This window comes from Callithrix jacchus, chromosome 6 (assembly GCF_049354715.1).
Source record: "Callithrix jacchus isolate 240 chromosome 6, calJac240_pri, whole genome shotgun sequence".
Taxonomy (NCBI): Eukaryota; Metazoa; Chordata; class Mammalia; order Primates; family Cebidae; genus Callithrix; species Callithrix jacchus.
Window position 1 is genome coordinate 69,959,226 of NC_133507.1, and position 21,656 is coordinate 69,980,881.

The 21,656-nt window shown below is 39.4% G+C and overlaps 1 protein-coding gene across 2 annotated transcripts in view; it reads left to right on the forward strand.

The window, feature by feature from the left end:
- Nucleotides 1-21,656, forward strand: part of LOC100402350 (CD302 antigen) — a 171,046-nt gene that overhangs the window by 24,777 nt on the left and 124,613 nt on the right. For both annotated transcript variants that reach the window (XM_002749408.7, XM_008998828.5), the window contains exons 5-13: nt 1,884-1,994; nt 3,117-3,257; nt 7,833-8,024; nt 8,955-9,112; nt 11,117-11,227; nt 11,781-11,869; nt 12,009-12,178; nt 14,855-15,054; nt 16,579-16,721. In XM_002749408.7, coding sequence (XP_002749454.3) covers nt 1,884-1,994; nt 3,117-3,257; nt 7,833-8,024; nt 8,955-9,112; nt 11,117-11,227; nt 11,781-11,869; nt 12,009-12,178; nt 14,855-15,054; nt 16,579-16,721 — 1,315 coding nt within the window. The remainder of the gene's footprint in view (nt 1-1,883; nt 1,995-3,116; nt 3,258-7,832; nt 8,025-8,954; nt 9,113-11,116; nt 11,228-11,780; nt 11,870-12,008; nt 12,179-14,854; nt 15,055-16,578; nt 16,722-21,656) is intronic.

Here is a 21,656-nt window from a genome sequence, read left to right on the forward strand (position 1 = left end):
ATCCCAGAACTTTGGGAGGCCAAGGAGGGCAAATCACTTGAGGTAAGAGTTCAAGACTAGCCTGGCCACCATGTTGAAACCCTCTCTCTACTGAAAATACAAAAATAAGTCAGGCATGGTGGTGATGCCTGCAATACCCCCTACTTAGGATCTGAGGCATGAGAATCACTTGAACCCAGAAGGCAGAGGTTGCAGTGAGCCAAGATTGCACCACTGTACTCAACCTGGGCAATACAGCAAGACTCTGTCTCAAAAAAAAGAAAAAAAGCCCCAAACAAACAAAAAAAGAGAATTGATTAGGAATGACATAAAAAGGCCTTTTCATGGCTTAGACATCTGAGCAAAAAATATGAGCCTCCTAATAATTACTAATTAATGAAACTTTTACTTGTTATGTTTCCCTTAACATTTCTTTTTTGAAGAGAACATTGATATATGTCCTGTACTATTGATAATTTGTAATTTTTAACCTGTATTTACTCGAGAAAATAAAAGCAAATGATAAAAAAAAGCTGTATATTTATAAATTATAAATGGAGTATCACTGATGTGCCAAAATTATATCTTTGCTCTGAAGGAGATCAAAAAATAGATTTAGATGCAATTACATTAAAATAATTACAAAGAATTAAAAAAAAACTCACAGTATCCAAATCTGGAAAACAAATTTTTATTAAGTACCCCTTTACTGAAAACTACTATGTGTAAATATTGATCTAGGAGTAATGACTTCCTAAGCAACATTGAAATTCCTTACCATCATTTACACATTCCCTTTTCAATACACATGAACTTATACCAGCTTGATTGCATCCACTTTATTGTGGGCATATGCACATTGGGTCACATATCAGAAATTGGCTTCACTACCTAACTTATATCTGCTTTCTATATATATATATATATTTTTTTTTGAGACAGAGTCTCACTCTGTCGCCCAGGATGGAGTGCAGTCGCATGATCTTGGCTCACTGTAACCTCCGTCTCCCGAGTTCAAGCAATTCTCCTGCCTCAGCCTCCCAAGTAGCTGGGATTACAGACATGTGCCACCACACTCAGCTAAATTTTGTATTTTTAGTAGAGATGGGGTTTTACCATGTTGGTCAGGCTGGTCTCAAACTCTTGACCTCAGGTGATCCACCCGCCTTCTATCTTTCTTAATTGCTGATGGCATCTGGTCGTCAAGTAATAAATTTGAATGATCTGTCTCGACTGTAGTGTGTGTGTGTGTGTGTGTGTGTGTGTGTGTATGTTTGTGTGCATGTGTGTGTGTGTGTGTCTCATTCTGTATCTCCAGACTATACATACATATACATACATAAACAGCTGCTATACATATTTCTGACCCAGTCCCAGAAAAACTTGATCATTTGAGGGATCCATGTCTGTATCCTTCTACTAAACTGAAATTCTCATGAGGGCAGGGACTTTTTCATTATGGTTTTTATATACCTAGAACCTGGCAAATTATGTGTATGCATAATGAATTTAAATTGTTGCTTTGGAATACAGTCAGATCTTCAAAATCTAGAAGTACAATGGAAACTGCTTTTGATAAGTTCTATATTAATAAAAGAGGATTAAAAATAGATAGTGAGACAGCTACTCTGAGAAGCTTATGTTCTTACCTTAGATGAAAGGGAACTTGACAAGCTAATAGGAAAGTAGAATTGAATTAACTTATTAGCCTTTGGGTTTCTCAATAGTCTGAAGTTTCTTGTCTAACAGCATTGCCTGCCTTTGATGCCTAGATAGCATCCTACAGGAATTGCTGCCTTACAATCAAAGTCTGCAGATTTGTTTGTTATTAGTAGAAATGTAGGTCTAATTTAGATAATAACTTAGGCAACTTTGTCACTTTTTAAAATTTTTAATTCTTACAGAAAAAGAAGGCATTGCTAGAATTTTCTGGATTGGTTTAAATCAACTGTACTCTGCTAGAGGCTGGGAATGGTCAGACCACAAACCATTAAACTTTCTCAACTGGGACCCAGGTAACTGCTCTTTCCCCACCCCCTCTGCACAGAACAAATCTTCAAGAAAGCAAAAGTTTCTCACTTACCAATAGCTTAGAAACGTTTCAAAATCTTGGCAACTCTTACTATGGTTACCTCTCAGAAGAATTTTTTCTTCCTAAACCATTCTTTTTCTGAGAACTGTTCACTAAGAAAATAAATTTTTTAAAAAATAAACCATTCTTAAATATGGTACTGTTATAGCCAAACTGAACTGCACCGTGGGCAACTGAGCCTTTGAACCTATGAACTCTATAACCATCCTGCATTTTTATTTAAGAGCAGAATGAGTCCACCACATGGCCTAGGAGCCATTCTGTATCCCTAAAGGACTTGGCATGTCTATGACTCACCCCTGCTGTATTTCATCTGCAGCTTAACTCTAATATAAAACATCCCCTCATTTTCAAACTCTTGGGGTCTCCCCACTACAGCACCCAAGTACTGACAACATAATGGTTGTATTTTATAATACAATAAATACCTCAAAGAAAGTCTTGTAGGGAATAAAAACAAACAAAATGCCACAGAGCCTGAAGACTTTCTCCCCAAATGAAGGATTAGACAACTTTGAAAAATAAAATAAAATCTTAGGCAAATTGTAGAACCTAAAGTTAACACTAATTTCAGTACAATACTGCTCTGCATACATATGGGAAAACTGAGTTAGTCACTTTAATTTTGGTTGCTAAACTTCCTTATCAGTAAATGAAGTAATACTCTTATTATTTCAGTAAATAAAATCTTTAAAGATAATCTTTAACACAAGGCCTTAATAGCATGACAATGACAAATTAATATTTTTACTTTATGGAGTAGCAAATTAAGAGCTACTAACCATAGAATATGACCTGGAAGTCATTTGGGGAAAAAAGGTTTTGTTTTGTTTTTGTTTTAAAATTTTAGTGTTTTCCCCTTAGATCCTATATTTTAGAAGAAAGACATATTTAAGCACATAATTATTTATTGAGGCTTACACATTTTAAGTATACTATGAGTTCCCATAAAAGCATAAAATTAGGAATACAAATTATTGTTTCTGACCACCATCCTGACCCTAATTTTCTCATTCTAATGCTTTGAAAAATGTTCCATTTTAAGATAGGCCCAGTGCACCTACCATAGGTGGATCCAGCTGTGCAAGAATGGATGCCGAGTCCGGTCTGTGGCAGAGCTTTTCCTGTGAAGCTCAACTGCCCTATGTCTGCAGGAAACCATTAAATAATACAGTGGAGTTAACAGGTATCTTCCTCACTTACTCATTCAAATGGGCCTTAAAATCATAGTTTTGTGAAAAAAAAGTAAATCATTTCTGACAACCATTTTCACCTGTCCTTCTCCTGATACTGACAGTATAGAAAAGTACTTGATTTTTGACCCTATGGTTAGATATTATCAACCATATATGAATAAAGCTTTGGTTGAGGTAATAAAGAATATTAAATAAAAATATGTATGTGCCCAGGAGAAGGCAGAGATATTTGAGATAGGAAATATACTTCTGTTCGTGTGTGGCTCTTTTTTCTCCAGGGCAGTGGTTCTTCAAGGGTGGTCCCCAGACCAAGAACATCAGCATCACCTCTTCCTGTTAGGAATGAAAGCTCTCAGGACCCACTCTGGATTTGCTACAACAGAAACTCCCAGGATGGGGTCCAGCAATCTGTGTTGTTTTTTTTGTTTGTTTGTTTTGTTTTTTTGAGATGTAGTCTCCTTCGTACAGTCTCAGCTCACAGCAACATCTGCCTCCTGGGTTCAAGGGATTCTCCTTGCTTAGCCTCCTGAGTAGCTGGGATTACAGGCATGCACCACCACACTTGGCTAATTTTTGTATTTTTAATAGAGAGAGGGTTTCACCATGTTAGGCTGGTCTCGAACTCCTGACCTTGAGATCCTCCTGCCTTGGCCTCCCAAAGTGCTGGGATTACAGGCATTAGCCACTGCACCCAGCCAGCAATCTGTGTTTTAAGAAGCTCTCCATGTGGTTCTAATGCATAGTCAAATCTGAGAACCACTACTGTGCATGCCTCCATAATGAGGCAAAACCTATGGACTCAGGAGTAATCCCAGGCTTCTCCACCCTGTGTTCCACAGCACCTGGCCCTCTTCTATCCTTCTCTGCCAGGCAGGTCTTTGCATCCAAAAATCAAGTTAAAAGGAGAGGTGCAGAAGGGCAAAATGTGTACAATGAGGGGCATTTTCCAGGGAGCTTGAGGATGAAAGAGACTCAAGAACAGCTGAAGTTTTTGAGGAGTAGAAAGGTTTGAGTCATTTTTGAAAGAATGGAGAAGAGGAGTGCCTTGACTGTCAAGCATAGGGCCTGATGTGTACCTGGTATTTAATTACATCCTCACCAAGTGAGAGAAACTCATACTCAAACCTGGAGGAGTGTATTAGTCCATTTTCATGCTACTGATAAAGACATACCCAAGACTGGAAAGAAAAAGAGGTTTAATGGGCTTACAGTTCCACATGGCTGGGGAGGCCTAACAATCATGGCAGAAGGCAAAGATGAGCAAGTCATGTCTCCCATGGATGGTGGTGGGCAAAGAGAGAGAGCTCGTGCAGGGAAACTCCCCCTTATAAAACCATCAGATCTTGTGAAACTTATTCACTATCACGAGAACAGCATGGGAAAGACATGCCCCCATGATTCAATTACCTTTCACCAGGACCCTCCCACAATACATGGGAATTTAAGGTGAGATTTGAGTGGGGACACAGCCAGACCTATCAAAGGGAAAGGATTGATTCTGATTGGTTTGTTGTTTGCACAACTCATCATATTCTGCCCTCCAGAGGAGGTATTGACTGGCCTCTAAGGTTGCTTTAGCTAGCACTGACCAGTCCCATGGGGTCATATGGAAGCTGTCTGCTATGGCCTCAAATAATCTTTTTGTAAATGGGCTAGTGACTCTGTATTCTCTAATGCTTTTTGTTGTCTCTTTATAAGTGTCTAAAGTAATGGGTTCATATACCTGGTTGCCTTGTTGATCTTGCATCACCGGGCAAGCCAAGACCTCCCTTTCTCATGCCACTTGCCTAAGACAGAGTCCCAGTCTTTTTTCCAATTTATTGTGGGAGAGGGCTCGGGGAAAATGTCTGCCTCCTCTGTGGCACCTTTAGCTGATAACAGCGGGGCTGAGGGAGGAGGAGGTGGTGGTAAGATAGATGATGGTTCTTCCTCCTTTCCCTTTTTTGGCTCTTGTGTAGAGTGGGGCCAAAGCAGCCTTAACTAAGGCCTGTAATATTAAAGATATTACTGGGACCCATTGCCCTTGTTCATGACGTCACTTAATATTTCTTCCCACTTGCTCCCAGAGTTCTAGGTCTAATGTGCCTTCTTCTGGGAACCATGGGTTTTGGAAAACTACAGTTTGCATTAGATCCCTTAACTGGGCCTTTGAGATCGAGGCTCCACTAGCTTTAAGCAGCTGTTTCAATACTTTTATATACAGTTGCTGTTGAGCTGATAACTGTTGTCCCATGATAAAGCCCTAGCTTGAAAATCCCCTTGAACTTGGAAATCCCCAGTGGGTACCAATTACTTATTGTGCAGTCATTTCACTTTCGTTTTCGAAGGTTTGTCACAATCTGTTGCAGCACTCCTCACACAGGGCACTACCTGCTGGGTCCATCCCGCAGACCCTGGCCAACAACAGATAAATGGAGTACTCAGACACAAGTATGCAGTGTAAGAGTAATTAGGTGACTGCCTGGCTCTAGTGGCCAGAGAGCAGCCCTGAGAAACTGGAGCTGCTTGCTTTTATTCAGTGCAGGCACAATGATGAAAATCTGGAGGAAACACAACCTGTAGGTAATTAGCATTTATTGTTCCCCTTTCAGGGAACTTCACTCGGGGATGATCAAAGGTCAGTTCCTGCTGGGCGCGGTGGCTCACGCCTGTAATCCCAGCACTTTGGGAGGCAGAGGCGGGTGGATCACGAGGTCAAGAGATCGAGACCATCCTGGTCAATATGGTGAAACCCCGTCACTACTAAAAATACAAAAAATTAGCTGGGCATGGTGGCGCGTGCCTGTAATCCCAGCTACTCAGGAGGCTGAGGCAGGAGAATTGCCTGAACCCAGGAGGCAGAGGTTGTGGTGAGCCAAGATCGCACCATTGCACTCCAGCCTGGGTAACAAGAGTGAAACTCCGTCTCAAAAAAAAGAAAAAAAAAAAAAAAGGTCAGTTCCTGGTCAATATAAGTAAACAAGTCTATTTAAGATAAATTCCCCTACATTCCCTTGTACCTACTCCTTGCCCTCTGCCTCAGAGTTATAGAATAGCTGCCTTCAGCTATGCTCCCCTGGGGCTCTGTGTCCTTTCCCTATAGCTTTTCCCACTACTATGACCAATACCCAAGGAAGGATGATTTTTCAGTGTCCTGCTTTAAGGAACTGTGAGTGAAGTGAATAAAGCATCCAAATGTCTTGTCATCTAAAAAGGAGCTTAGAGCAATTTTTAAGGAAAAACTAGATATAGAATAAAGATTGTAAGGGGATATTTTAAGATAATAGGGGAAATAGACATTTATCTTCCAAGTTGATTTAAACAAAATTTAGTCCATACAACAAAAGGCATAATAGAAAATCCAGCACAAACGAAAATAAACTAGAGCAACTGATGATAGATTAAGTAAATATCTCACAGTAGCAATTATTAAGTAAATCATGATGTTTCCACATGACTGAATAATATGCATTTACTAAAATAACTGTGCCAGCAGGAAAATACAAAGAACAAAACCAAATGATATGCCTACTTACCATTTTAATCTCGTAAAAGTATGTATTCATTGAAACAAAAATTAGACTATGAAAATGATTGTATTAAGTTCCATTATGGGTGATATTTTTCCTCCATTCTTTTATCATAATTATAAAATATAACAATAATACATGCTATTTCAGAATATTAAAGTTAATTGACTTATCTTGCAAGTGTAAGAGGCTAGCTGAATCTGAATCACTTTAAAAAAAAAGTCAGTAAAAAAAAACAAGCTGTCCACATTTTTAAGATGCTGTGTTTTCTTACAACAGATATTTCAAATGGTTCTGAATCAGTGAAGTCTGAGTAACCAACTCACTTTCTGGTAGAAGTATTCTGCAGGGTTTTATACTTCATTCTTTTTTTCTAATCTGGAAAGATTAGACCTTCACTTGTGAGCTTTATCATGGTCAAAACAGAATCACTAATTCCATAAGGACCATCTGTCTAGCAGAGGGGAGGAAAGAAGTCTACGGGTAACCTTTGCCCTTTCCCTCCACTGCTGCCATCTCTTGGATGCAAAATGTGTAAATGTCTTATTCTGTCCTTTAAATCTCTGCCTGTCCTTTGTTCAACAGTGAGCATTAATCTACATCCTCTTGCTAAGCTGACCGTGCAAGAAAAGGAGGCTTGCCTTCTTATAATCTTCTCAAGGACAAGACTACGGGGAAACCTAACAAGTTCCATACCCAGAAAAAGATTTGTCAGAAACTGACTTAAGGCACACTTTTCTACTGTCTACTTGGACTAAGGGCAATCTCTCCCTTGATTGTGTCCAAACCTTTTAATAGTCTGCACTCAGCCATATAGCACATTGATATCATGTTAAAAAGTCACATCATTTTCTGAATCCCAGTGGGAATTCCTATGATGCCATGTATACCACATTTATGTGGTAGGCACCACATAAATTCATGACACTGTAGCATCTGAGATCACATTCCCCAGTTTTCCAGAAGACTCATTATTCAAGAAAAAAGAATTTGCAGTGTTATTGATTCAAAATAGATGTATTTTTACTGGAATATAAATAGCTGTTTTTCCCCCAGATGTCTGGACATACTCAGATACCCGCTGTGATGCAGGCTGGCTGCCAAATAATGGATTTTGCTATCTGCTGGTAAATGAAAGTAATTCCTGGGATAAGGCACATACGAAATGCAAAGCCTTCGGTAGTGACCTAATCAGCATTCATTCTCTAGCAGATGTGGAAGTGGTTGTCATAAAACTCCATAATGAGGGTAAGTTTTTAAAAATATCCTATTTGAGAGGTTGAAGACATTTTAAAGCATCCTGGTTTTAGACTCTTGGTGAGAATGAAAAGCTTACAGACTGATCTCACAGGTCAGCACTGTCAGATAGGATTGTCTATAGTGATGGAACTGTTCTACAATCGGCGTTGTCTAGTATGGTGGCCCCAAGCAACATGCAGTTTTTGAGCACTTGGCATGTAGCTAGGGCAACTGAGGAACTGAATTATTACTTTTACTTCATTTTATTTTTGTTGTTTTTTCCAGCTTCAGCCTTTCTGTTGTAGGACTTTTACTTCATTTTACTTAAGTGGCCCCATGTGCCTAGTGGCAACCAATTTGACTACCACCACTGATTGAATGATTTCCCTCTTCTCATGAGCTAAATTCTATTTAAGTTGTGCCAAAAACTTAAGTGATAATTACTTCACTTTTGTAATTATTTGAAAGCTAAAGACTGGTAAAGGAAAATATACTAGACTGACAGTATTATAATCTCTTCCTAGAATTCACTAATAATAGCTAAGAGTAGGAACCTACTTAGTGCCAGCCTGGTGCTCCTTGCTTCACTTGTGAAGGCAGCAGAGTCATACCAGAGCAGCAGTGGACAGTATTTCCATTCAAATTGGGATAGGTATGATTGTATTTATAGAATTTCATTCATCCCATAAAGCAGAGTTTATCTACACCAGATATCAGGAACACCCAGCCTGCAGATGTTCTACCCATGTACTTTACTTGCACAAGTGACTTGAAAAGCTTTCATTACCCAACCTGCCTGCCTTATCAACATATTAATAATCAACTTAAGAGTACTAAAAAGGCTCTTAAAGCTCCATATCAGAATGTAAAAATTCGTATAACAATGTACATATTAAAGTATGAAATTGAGCAAAACCAAACAAAACATTTTTCTTTTAGATGCCAAAGAAGAAATATGGACAGGCCTTAAGAACATAAATATACCAACTTTATTTCAGTGGTCAGATGGTACTGAAGTTACTCTGACATATTGGGATGAGAATGAGCCAAATGTTCCCTACAACAAGACGCCCAATTGTGTTTCCTACTTAGGAGAGGTAGGAAACTCCTCTGGTTTATTTATATTCTTACTGTTATACCTAATGATAACATTAAGATTTCTTTGGTTGGAATGTTTGTGTATAAGCTGGAAAAGAAAATAAAGGTAAGGGCCCTCTAGATCACGGGTACAGGACCACGAACGATTACCTGTTAAGAACTGGGCCACACAGCAGGAGGTGAGCAGCGGGCAAGCAAACATCACTGCCTGAGCTCCACCTCCTGTCAGATTGGCAGCAGCATTAGAGTCTCATAGGACAGTGAACCCTATGTGAACTGCACATGCAAGGAACCTAGATTGCACGTTCCCATGGAACAATTTCATCCCAAAACTATCCTCCTCCCCACCATCTGTGGAAAAATTGTCTTCCACAAAACTGGTACCTGGTGCCAAAGGTTGGCAAAAAATAATCTAGAGTCTAGATTATCCTTCTGGTAGCTACTTTGAAAAGGTGAATAAAAGCAATTACTAAATAACCAACCGACATCCTATCTGAGAGCATCTCTTTTGGTCCCAAACAGATACAGAGAATCCCTTTAGAAGTCAGATTCTTATGCCAGACTGATTCCAGCAACTTGCTTTCTCTCAGAACCAGAGCCTCAACTCACCTTTCTGTCATCAGTGTGATATTGGGCAGATAGCCACAACTTAACCTGAAGAATCCCATCTTCCAAATTCATGTTCAGATTGTTTTATATCAATACTACTTTGAGAAGTGAAAAAATAATTTTATTTAAAAATTAGGCCTAACTTTTTCAGAAAACATCTTATTCCTGTAGAATGCCTAAACATTTTTTTTTTTTCGAGATGGTGTCTCACTCTGTTGCCCAGGCTGGAGTGCAATGGCACAATCTTGGCTCACTGCAACTCCCCCTCCCCTGTTCAAGTGATTATCCTGCCTCAGCCTCCTGAGTAGCTAGGATTACAAGCATGTGCCACCACGCCCAGCTAACTTTTCTATTTTTAGTAGAGTCAGGGTTTCACCATGCTGGTCAGGGTGGTCTTGAACTCCTGACCTCGTGATCCACTTGCTCCCTCCTAAAGCACTGGGATTACAGGCGTGAGCCACCATGCCCAGCCACCTAAACATTTTTTGAACACCCTTTATTAATAATCCAAAATAGGCTGTGTCTTGAGCAGAAAAGATATATGTACCTCTTTGTTTCATTTGTATCACTTTCCTGTGGACTCCTAATTGGTTATATCGCTCAGACATCTAAAGAGATTTAAGTGGAAACAACAAATGTTAAGTGTATTTAAAAGAAATTTAGAAACGTGTCACATTTGGTGCTCTGTTTAAAAAGATATCAAACGTGATAGAAGAACATCAGATTATGGAAAGGGGTTCCCATGGGCAAGAGTGAATTGATGACATACCTAGATAGCATTCCAGTGTTCAAAACTGACCCTTATTACAATCAACTTAGTAAAATTTAATTAGAAGAAAGCAAAGTGATTTACTCAATTTAGTAAATTAATGCTAAGTAGCATATTTGAAAGAGGTAATTTTGAAGTCTAGGCTGAAGCAGAGTTGAAAGAAACTTTTGATCTAGAATTCGTGGAGAATACTTATTCTAACTACCATCATCGTTTTACACATGAGGAAACTGAGAAAGGGAGGTTGATGATGTGCCTAAAAGTTTCCAATTTTGGCCATGCCATAGGAAAGAAGACTATAATGCTGGCAACAGTGGTCTGAAATCTTCTCTCTTCAACTTCTATACTAAATGTCCTTTGATGATTTTATTGTTACTCTTATAAGAAAATGAAATTTATCCACAATGTGACCTTGAGGTGATGCTGAGGTAACTGGCTGTGAACCATCACTTTGCCAGCCTGTTGAGTAGCATTTTCTAGGAGTGTGTTCTCGCATTTGATGATTTGTTTGTATTTCTCTCTCTCTCTCTCCCCCCTCCCCCACCCACACAGATTTTGTGAATTCAGTTCTGAATATGCTGTAAATCATTTCCTTTCAAGCAAATGTTTTTGTCTCCTTTCAAAGCTAGGTCAGTGGAAAGTCCAATCATGTGAGGAAAAACTAAAATATGTATGTAAGAAAAAGGGAGAAAAACGGAATGACACAAGTTCTGATAAGATGTGTCCTCCAGATGAGGTAGGTAAAATCCCTGTGTAAATTTTCCCAAGCGGTATTACAACTTCTTGGTTAGAAATGGTAGCTAAGACTTAAACAATTCAGACTCATAAAATAGAATAAACTACTAGGTTCTGTTCACTTACATTAGAATAAGCCAGAAGGCAGTAAGTCATAGCATATTGGCATTCTTACAGGATGAAAAAGAGTTACTTATTTGAAAATTTCTGTAAGTATTTTTAGGATTACCATCCTCAAGGCTGATATCTTTACTTCCCCCACTAATATTATTAATATTCAAAAATAATTCATTCAGCAAATATTATACTCTTATGATGAGCTAGGCACCAAGGATAAAGAGAAGTAGCCTATGCCTTTTATTGACACAGGCTCACAGGCTTGTGGAGGTTATCTGTGAAATTGCATCCCACCCTCATCACATGTATGAATTCAATGGCCATGTCCTCAGTTTCCACAAGTTCTAAGATGTTATCAGTGTAGCAGAAACATGTTTGTCAGAGGGGGACACTATCAAGTCCAGAAAACAGTTTGACAACATTTTCCTCTGATTTAGGGCTGGAAGAGACATGGAGAAACCTGTTACAAGATTTATGAGGATGAGGCCCCTTTTGGAACAAACTGCAATCTGACTATCACTAGCAGGTGCGACCATCAGTAAACTTGTTCTCATAAACTTTCAACTCTTAGTTCTTCTGCTAAACAGTCTTCCTAGGAAAAAGGTGTATCTTCAAATAGAGTCAGTCATTGTGAAACACTTGCCAATTTGATTCTCTTTTTGTAGATTTGAGCAAGAATACCTAAATGATTTGATGAAAAAGTATGATAAATCTCGAAGAAAATACTTCTGGACTGGCCTGAGAGATGTAGATTCTCATGGAGAGTATAATTGGGCAACTGTTGGTGGAAGAAAGCAGGCTGTAACCTTTTCCAACTGGAATTTTCTTGAGCCAGGTGTGTCTTCATCTTTAAAGTAGTAGAATACTGTTGTGACTAATGAAAGGCAGCATTCCTCCCAAAGATGTTCTTCACTTACTTTTGAAATGTGAGGTATGTGATAATCTTTAGGATTGTAATCTATCTATGGAATCATAAATAGAAGCAGTGGCTAGGTCTTCCCTATTATGTCCTCAGGAATAATTCAATGAAAGAAGTTCAAAAACTTAGTTCTCCCAAACCACCATCTAATGGCTCAGAGCTAGAACCACCAGTGTGAGTTTTTAAATCTTTTCTGTGTAAATCTCAAATAGAATCTAGAAGTTCTCACCTGAAACTCTTTACATTTTCATCTGTCTTCTCCTTAACCTTTCTTCAAAACAATATGTTTTCTTCCATTATTCTCAATGGGTAAGAATTATGGAGGCTATATTGTGTGTATTATTTATTTCGTTTTTGTTCGTTTGTTTTGAGATAGAGAGTCTCACACTGTTGCCCAGGCTGGAATGCAGTGGTGTGATCTTGGCTCACTGCAACCTCTGCCTCCCAAGTTCAAGTGATTCTCCTGCCTCAGCCTCCCAAGTAGCTGGGATTATAGGTGCACACCATCACACCCGGCTGGGTTTTGTATTTTTGTAGAAATGGAGTTTTACCGTGTTGGCCAGGCTGGCCTCAATCTCCTGATCTCAAGTTATCCACCCACCTCAGTCTCCCAAAGTGCTGGGATTACAAGTGTGAGCCACCGCGCCTGGCCTCTTACTTATTTTGAAAGTTGGTTCCTCTTTCTCCAAACAGCCTAAAGCATTGACCATAATTTGCCATAGAATCAGAATACCTGAGCTGGAAAAGACATCAGAAATACTTTTAGAGTTAAGAAAACAAAGACTTTAAAGGGTGATTTACTTGACAAAGATCATCTGGTTATTGAATTAATAAACTCTAGAGTTCCTGATTTTTAAGCCAGTGGCTTTGAATAAGAAAACAATCTAAAGCTTTCTACTTTTCACCCATTGAATTATTTATATTTTATTGCATTGGTCTAATGTGATCAGGAAGACTATCTTTTATAACACAGAGATTAGAAAATATGAGCTTACAGTTGAACATGAAATTTGAAATAGAAAATGCCCACAAAAGTTATGACACATCGTCATCACCATCAACATGAGTGATGTTGCTGGTAACAAAGTCATCGTTTTATGTACAGAAGAAGATGGAGTATACAGATGTTGATCCTGGTTAACTCTCATCTTAAATTAGGAACACTCTAATAGATCAAGCAAATAGATTTCTTTTTTCTTCTCTGGGTTTGTTTGTTTTTTTTTTTTCTGAGACAGAGTTTTGCTCTTCTCACCCAGGCTGGAGTGCAATGATGCAATCTCAGCTCACTGAACCCTCTGCCTCCCTGGTACAAATGATGCTCCTGCCTCAGCCTCCTGAGTAGCCAGGATTACAGGCATGTACCACCATGCCCAGCCAATTTTGTATTTTTAGTAGAAATGGAGTTTCACCATGTTGGCCAGGCTGATCTCAAACTCCTGACCTCAGGTGATCCACCTGCCTCAGCCTCCCGAAGTGCTGGGATTACAGGCGTGAGCCACCGCACCCTGCCAGATTTCTTTTCTAGACACTCAGACATCTCAGAGTAAAGGTCAATGACTAAGTCTTGGTGGTTGGAGAGGTGCTTGGGAAGTAGCTACCATGACTGCTTCCTCCATTCTATGGCTAGAAAGGCTGCATGAAGCTCTCTTTATGATAATTCCTCCCATCCTCAGCCAACTTCATCTATCATGGGCAAATCGATAGGGGGACAGAACAGGGAAAAAAGCACACCCATTCAGGGTAGCAAGGCAATTATTTTTCCCAGTGTCTTGTTCCTCTTGCTGTTTGTGTATAAGAGACCATGTGGCTTCTCTGTTTGGTGGGATAGAAGTTGTCCTCACTACTTTTCAATGTATGTGACTCTTCTTGTCTTCTGACTGCTTTGGGCAGTGTGGTATAATGGAAAATGGAACATGATCCTTTGTCAGACAAATCTGGATTCAATCCCAACTCTACCACTCACTAACTGACTATGGGCAAGTTACTTAGACTTCATTTAGAAAATGGAACTGATATTACAAAGTACTTTTTAATACTGTTATGAATACATAAAATTATGACTGTCACAAAATAAATAGTAAACAAATATATGTTATCACATACCTCCTTCTACCTTTATTGCACCAGCTTTTCCTTTGGATCAGAATCTGAGAGTTGTATTTTGAGGTTTACTAAGTTACTTAAAAACTGCTCAAAGTTGTTAAGCTAATTTGAACCACTCTCCTAAGCAGCAGTACTGCTTAGGGTACAGTTCTAGAAACAAAGCACCTGGGCACAAACCCAGGGGCAACCACTTACCTAATTCTATCACCTTGAACAAGTCACCTAATTCTCAGTGTACCTCAAATTATGACAATAGAATCTCCCCTATAGGTTTGTTCTGAGGATTAATCTTTTTAGAAAAGTACTTTAAAAATAATAAACACTGTCATTGTTATTCTGAACAACACATTTCTTTCCTCTCTGTGTTCCTTTTTTTTTTTTTTTTGTATTCCCTCTCTTCAACATTGCTGAAACAAAGAGTAGAAACACTAGAAAATGTTTGAACTTTAACATTTTAATTTTTAATTGAGCTTTCCACTTCAATCCCAGCTTCCCCAGGTGGCTGTGTGGCTATGTCTACTGGAAAGTCTCTTGGAAAATGGGAGGTAAAAGACTGCAGAAGCTTCAGAGCACTTTCAATTTGCAGGAAAATAAGTGGACCCCTTGAGCCTGAAGAAGCAGCCCCTAAGCCTGATGAACCCTGTCCTGAAGGCTGGCAGAGTTTGCCCTCAAGTCTTTCTTGTTATAAGGTAAAGTAACATTCTCACTCTATCCTTCAATGAAGTTATTTTTCTACTATCCTAGTTCATGTCCTTGTATAAATTATGCTCTTCTCCATAGTACTATGTCACCTAACTAAAGTGCTCTGGAGCACAGAGTCCTTGGCAGGGCATTGCTGAACCTCTGGCATGAGGTAGCTCAGGCCCACACTCTGCATGTGTCCTACCCAAAAGGGCAGGGCCAAAGCCAGAACTGGCTCCTTCCCAAGGTCTTATTTCCCCAGTAAGTTGGTATACTGTATGCCATACTGTGATACTCCCACTGTGCCTATGATCCTCATATTCATCTAATTTTTGTCAAATTAAGAAGTCCAGCACTTCTTATGATAATATATATATATATATATATATATATATATATATATATATATATCTGTGTATGTATGTATGTATGTGTGTGTGTGTGTGTATGTATATATGTGTGTGTATGTATTTATTTATTTGGGTCTGCATCAGTCAACTAGTCCCATAAGCCAACCATTAGATGCCACCCCAAAATTTGGTGGCTATGACAACAAACATTTAGCCTCACATTCACATAGATCTCCAGGCCAGCTAGGGTTTAACTGATCTAGATTGGGCTTGAATGGTGACCTCTGCTTCCAACTTCAAGTCAGATGTGCTGGGCTCCAGTCCTTCATCTAGGGCTCAAGCTGAAAGGGCAACAGCTTTCAGGGGCTTGTTGTTCTCATGGTATATCATTGGAGCCCAAGAAAGCAAGCCAACCATATAAGCACATTTCAGGCCTCTGCTCACTTTACCTCCACTAATATCCCATCAACACAGTAAGTCATATGGCCAAGCCCCATATCAAGATACAAAGAAGTATATTCCACCCACCAAAGGGCTGTGGCAAGACCATCTAATTATAATACAAGGAACAGAAGAATTGGGACAAATATAATTCATCCTGTCATTGTGTCATCATCTCTTCTCCTCCTCCTCTTCTTTCTCTTTCTTCTTTCTTCTTCTTTTGAAACAGCCCAAGTTCCAGATTTAGTTTTGCCACCTTCTGTCAATGTTCACACACCAGTGCAGACTGCTCTTTGGTCCTTCCTCATCAGAAAATAGTTCTATTTTTGTGTGGGTCACAGTATCTTACATTCAAAATTTATATTGTTAGCACATTTCTTTGCCAAAGCCTACTCCCAAAGCATTTATATGTAGCCTTTACAGCCTTGCACACTGGTTCATTATATCTTTCAAGGTCCTAGGAATACAAGAGAATATGGCTCTTGTTGGAACAATTCCTGGAGGAAGACCATCCATCTGGCCACAGGGACTGGCCCAGGGCTGGTCTTTAGTTGAACTGACACTTTCAGCAGGACCTGTCTGTGCCTCAGTATATGTGCTTTACCTACACCTTCATTACCCCTGTAAGAATTCATTTCAGGGGCACACACACAACAGTAACTGACTTTAACACTGTGGAGTACTTTATGATTATGACTTTAACACTGTGGAGAAAACAAATTAACATTATATTTTACTAAGGTATTCCATGCAGAAAGAATTGTGAGAAAGAGGAACTGGGAAGAAGCTGAACGATTCTGCCAAGCCCTTGGAGCACACCTTTCTAGCTTCAGCCATGCGGATGAACTAAAGGATTTTCTTCACTTTTTGATGGACCAGTTCAGGTAATAATTTTAGAATGAGAATTTCTTCTTTTTTTAATTATTGTACTTTAGGTCCTGCAGTACATGTGCAAAGCATGCAGAATTGTTGCATAGGTATATACATGGCAAGGTGGTTTGCTACCTCTCTCCCCACTATATCTGGCATTTCTTCCCATGTTATCTCTCCCCAGCCTCTCCACCCCTGCAGTCCTGCCCCTAGTCCCCACCCCCAACAGACCCTAGTGTGTGATGCTCCCCTCCCTGTGTCCATGTGTTCTCATTGTTCAACACCTGCCTATGAGTGAGAACATGCAGTGGTTGTAGAATGAGAATTTCTATGCTGAATTTGATGTCCTCTAGATAGTCAAAATTGACATGTTCTTACCCTCTCTCCCTGTTGGAAAAAAAATTTACATGCTTTATTATCTAAAAGGTCATTTGGTACTTAGCAGTCATGCAACATCAAGCACTCTTAATGTGCAGACACCAGGAGGAATCTAAAGATAAATGAGATATATTTCCTACCCTTTGTTTAATAAAGTCCAACAGCAATGTATGGCAGAAAATCTAGAACATGGACAAGGAAGGGCCTTGAGAATTCAGAGAAGGGGGAGAGTGTGCTGGGAGTATAATTAGGAAAAATGTCATAGAGAAGGCTGATTCTTGGAAGGTAGGTATTATTTCAAAAGGCAAGATAGGAGAAGGAAAAGGAGCCAGAAAAAAAAAAGAGAGAATATAAGCAAAGGAACTGAGAACAGAATGTACAGATATGGTCAAGGATAAATGAGTCATACAAATTAGTTAGAAAATGGGATTTGGATATGAAATTGGAATGTCCTTGTTTGCCAGGGAAGGAGTTTGATCTTAAGTCAATAAGCACAACTAAACAAAAAATCAAGGTGCATGTGTATGTATTTATGCATATACACATATACAGAGAGAGGAAGAGATTTCACCATGTTGGCCAGGCTGGTCTTGAACTTCTGACTTCAGGTGATCCACCCACCTTTGCCTACTAAAGTGCTGGGATTACAGTTGTGAGCCACCACACCCGGCTTATTTTTAGTTTTGATTAAGTGCGAGTCTGCAAATTTGTTCAATAATAAAGTCCAACTCTGTACTGTTGAAAGAGACTTAAAACAAAGCTTGCCAATTAGTACTTATCCAGCTCTAAGACTATAATGATCTTTTCCTGGGAGAAAGAGGCCACAGAGTATTACAAAATTGTGAAATTCTAATAAAAATCATTTAAAAATTTAAAAACTTAATTTTTTTTAAGTTTTAAAAATTAAAGCAGCTAGCAACATTTTCATTGTGCAACAAATAAGTTAGTGCTGAGTAGCTGGTGGCCTCCTGAAATAGGGCCTGACTCTCCAATTTGCCATGGTCTCTAATTTATTGCTTCTTGACCCCACTTCACTTACTTATGTTATGTGCTTGTCTCATATTTACTCAAACAGCAATTGAGTTAATAATCACAAATCATGGCATGTGATCATCTTAATAGATGCTGAAAATGCATCTGGTAAAATGTACTATTCATTCCTGGTTTAATACATAAATATATACTTATATTTAGTAAATATAACTAATATATAAATTCGTATTTGAATAGAAGAGTAGTTCAAACTAGTAGCTATATCACACTTAATGACAAAGCATTGGTAAGTGCATTTCCCTGAAAGTCCAAGAAAGGTAAGGATCCCTGTATCATCACTATTGTTAATCTTGGTTTGAGATTCATCTTCTGTACATTAAGATAAAAGCAATACTATAATGTGTAAATGTTTATAATATATTAAGCAGAAGAAAAGGTAAATTATCGAAGAGTAAAAATATACTATTTACATTTAAAACTAGACTGCAAAAATACATCAAAAAGGGTAATGGCTATTATATCTCTAGGAAGTAAGATTTTGAATGATTTTTAAAGTGTTTTCTTTGGGCTGGATGTGGTGACTTATGCCTGCAATCCGAACACTTTGGGGCCTGAGGTGAGAGGAATGCTTGAAACCAGTTCAAGACCAGCCTGGGGAGCATACGGAGACCCTGTCTCAAAAAAAAAAAAAAAAATTAGCTGGGCATAGCAGTACACATCTGTGGTCCTGGTCAGATGGCTGACCAGGAGGCTGAGTCAGGAGTTCAAGGATACAGTGAGCCAAGATAGTGCCACTGCACTCCAGCTTGGGCAACAGAGTGAGACCCTGTCTCTAAAAAATAAATGAATGAAATGTTTTCTTTGAAATTTTCCACATAACATTTTCCAGATTTGCTTTTTGTTTTGTTTTGTTTTGTTTTATGAGACAGGGTCTCATTTTGTCACTGGAGCTGAAGTGCAGTGGCGTGATTACGGCTCACTGCAGCCTCAACCTCCCAGATTCAGGTAATCCCCCCACTTCAGCCTCCTAAATAGCTGGGACTACAGGCATATGCCACCACAACCAGCTAATTTTTGTATTTTTTGTAGAAATGGGGTCTTTCCATGTTGCCCAGGGTAATCTCAGATTCCTGGGCTCAAGTGATTCACCCTCCTTGGCCTCCCAATATACTAGAATCACAGATGTGAGCCACAGCACTTGGCCCAGATGTGCTTTAAGAAAGCTTCTGCTGTGTTTTTCTCATTAGAGAATGTAGTTTCACTACAGTGTACTGGGAGCCTAATGTGAAATACAAGACCTGTGTTCCATAAGTATTTATTAAGTGTCTATCGTAGAACCTCAGGTATTCTAGATTTCACTGTCTAGTGTTAGAAATTAATACACAAAATTTCATTGCAGACTGACCCAAGGCAATTTGTATATATTAAATATTAACTGTTGGGTTCTTTTTGAGGTGAGTGTTAGCTCTTCCCTCAAAGTTGAGAATAGATTATAATAAATACAAAATTCAGACCAAATTCTTCCACACATAGATATTTGCTATGCAAACATTCATAGAAGCAGACCCAAAACATTTTATACAACCTGTTTTGTAAGCTTCACAACATCCCAGCAATCTGTCCTTTTGGTATTTTAACTATCACCTTGATTTAACTATCACAGGTTTACTTGAAGCAGGTGTGACAGCATTCTGGCGAAGCATTCTGTTCCCATTGTAGTCAGTATCAGGCCATCACAATCACCTGACTCAATGACTGGGTGTGGGGTTGTTTAGAATCAAGCCCTACTAAGATAAGGGCTGTGGCCTCACAAGATTCTAATATACTCTTGAGAAGTGTGAGAGTTGCTCTAAATATTTTAGCTAATCCCTGCATCTCAAATAACTTACATTTCATTAATGAGAGCCCATTCCTACCATCATGCCAATGAACAAGCTTCTGATTTCACTGACATTAATCTAGTTCTCACATTCGCTCTGCTCAAGCCTCCAGCATGACTTTGGTGATCATGGAAGTCCTCATGGTGGCCAATTCTGGAGCATGACCTTTCTAATATGCCACCAATTCTTCCTGACATGTAAATTTCAAGCAGGACAACTTAACACTCCTTAGGTCTCAAGCTTGACACACACAATATCATACCGTCCAGGTAATGTATTTTTAAGTAAATACTGACATAAGCTCTAGATTCCAAGCAAGCGGTTAGTAACTCTAACTGGAATGAGGAGCTATGAATAAGTACTAAGCAATGAGGTTGTAGATATTTGTGAGAAACAATAAGAGAAAACATTGGAATATCATATATGATAGAAATGACCATTAAGAGCATCCATATACAGAATGAATTACACGAGAAACAAAACTAACATGAAAGGAACTTTTCATGATTTATTTCTTTGTTTGGAATCACATTTGTTAAGCACTCCATTAAAAAATTAATACAAGTTGGAAGGAACGATCCAAGATGGCCGATCGCTAGCATCCCGGGATTGCAGCTCTCAGGGAAGGCACGGAGAACTAGAGGATGCCACACTTTCAGACATATTCTGGTCACTCATGGAGCAGAAGATCCCCCAGTGGGGGAAACACAGGGGTGGCCAGCGCGACTCTCGTGGCCGGCGCAGCGGTTCCAACGGCACCTCGGCGCGGCAGCTCTCTGAGCAGAGTAAACAGGTTTGGAGGACCCGCACAGGTCCCCAGCAGGACACCAGAGCCCGGCACAGTGGCTGCGATGCCACCTCGGCGCGGCAGCGCTCGGCGCAGAGTAAACAGGACCAGTTCCCCTTCTGACCGAGGTTTGGAGCCCCGGGAAGGCAGAGTCACCTACTATGGACACAAGAAGGAAGCCAGACAGGAGAATCCTGGGCAGAAAAGCACCATCAGTTTTAACGCCGCTGCTCTGGCCCTGGGAACTAACAACCTGGACATCCACTCAAGAGACCTAATCTGAAAGTTGGTAATTTCAAAGATGACAGGAGGATAAATTTACAATGACGGGAAGAAACCAGCATAAAAAAGCTGAGAATACTCAAAGTCAGAACGCCTCTCCCTCTAAAGATGATCACAGTTCCACATCAACAATGGAACAAGGCTTGATGGAGAATGAGCGCATCCTGATGACAGAATCACTCTTCAAGGAATGAATAACAACAAACTTCAGTGAGTTAAAAGACCATGTTGTAGCCCAACGTAAAGAAACTAGGAACTTTGAAAAAAGGTTTGATGAAATCCTATTGAGAATAGACAACTTAGAGAGGAGTATGAGTGAATTAATGGAACTGAAGAATACAATACAGGAACTCCGAGAAGTATGCACAGGTTTAAACACTCGAATTGTTCAAGCAGAAGAAGGGATATCAGAGGTCAAAGTCCAACTTAATGAAATAAAACGTGAAGAAAAGATGAGAGAAAAAAGGATAAAAAGGAAGGAGCAAAGTCTCCAAGAAATGTGGGACTATGTGAAAAGACCAAATTTATGTTTGATAGGTGTACCTGAATGTGATGGAGAGAATGAATCCAAACTGGAAAATACCCTTCAGGATATTATTCAGGAAAATTTTCCTAAACTAGCAAAGCAG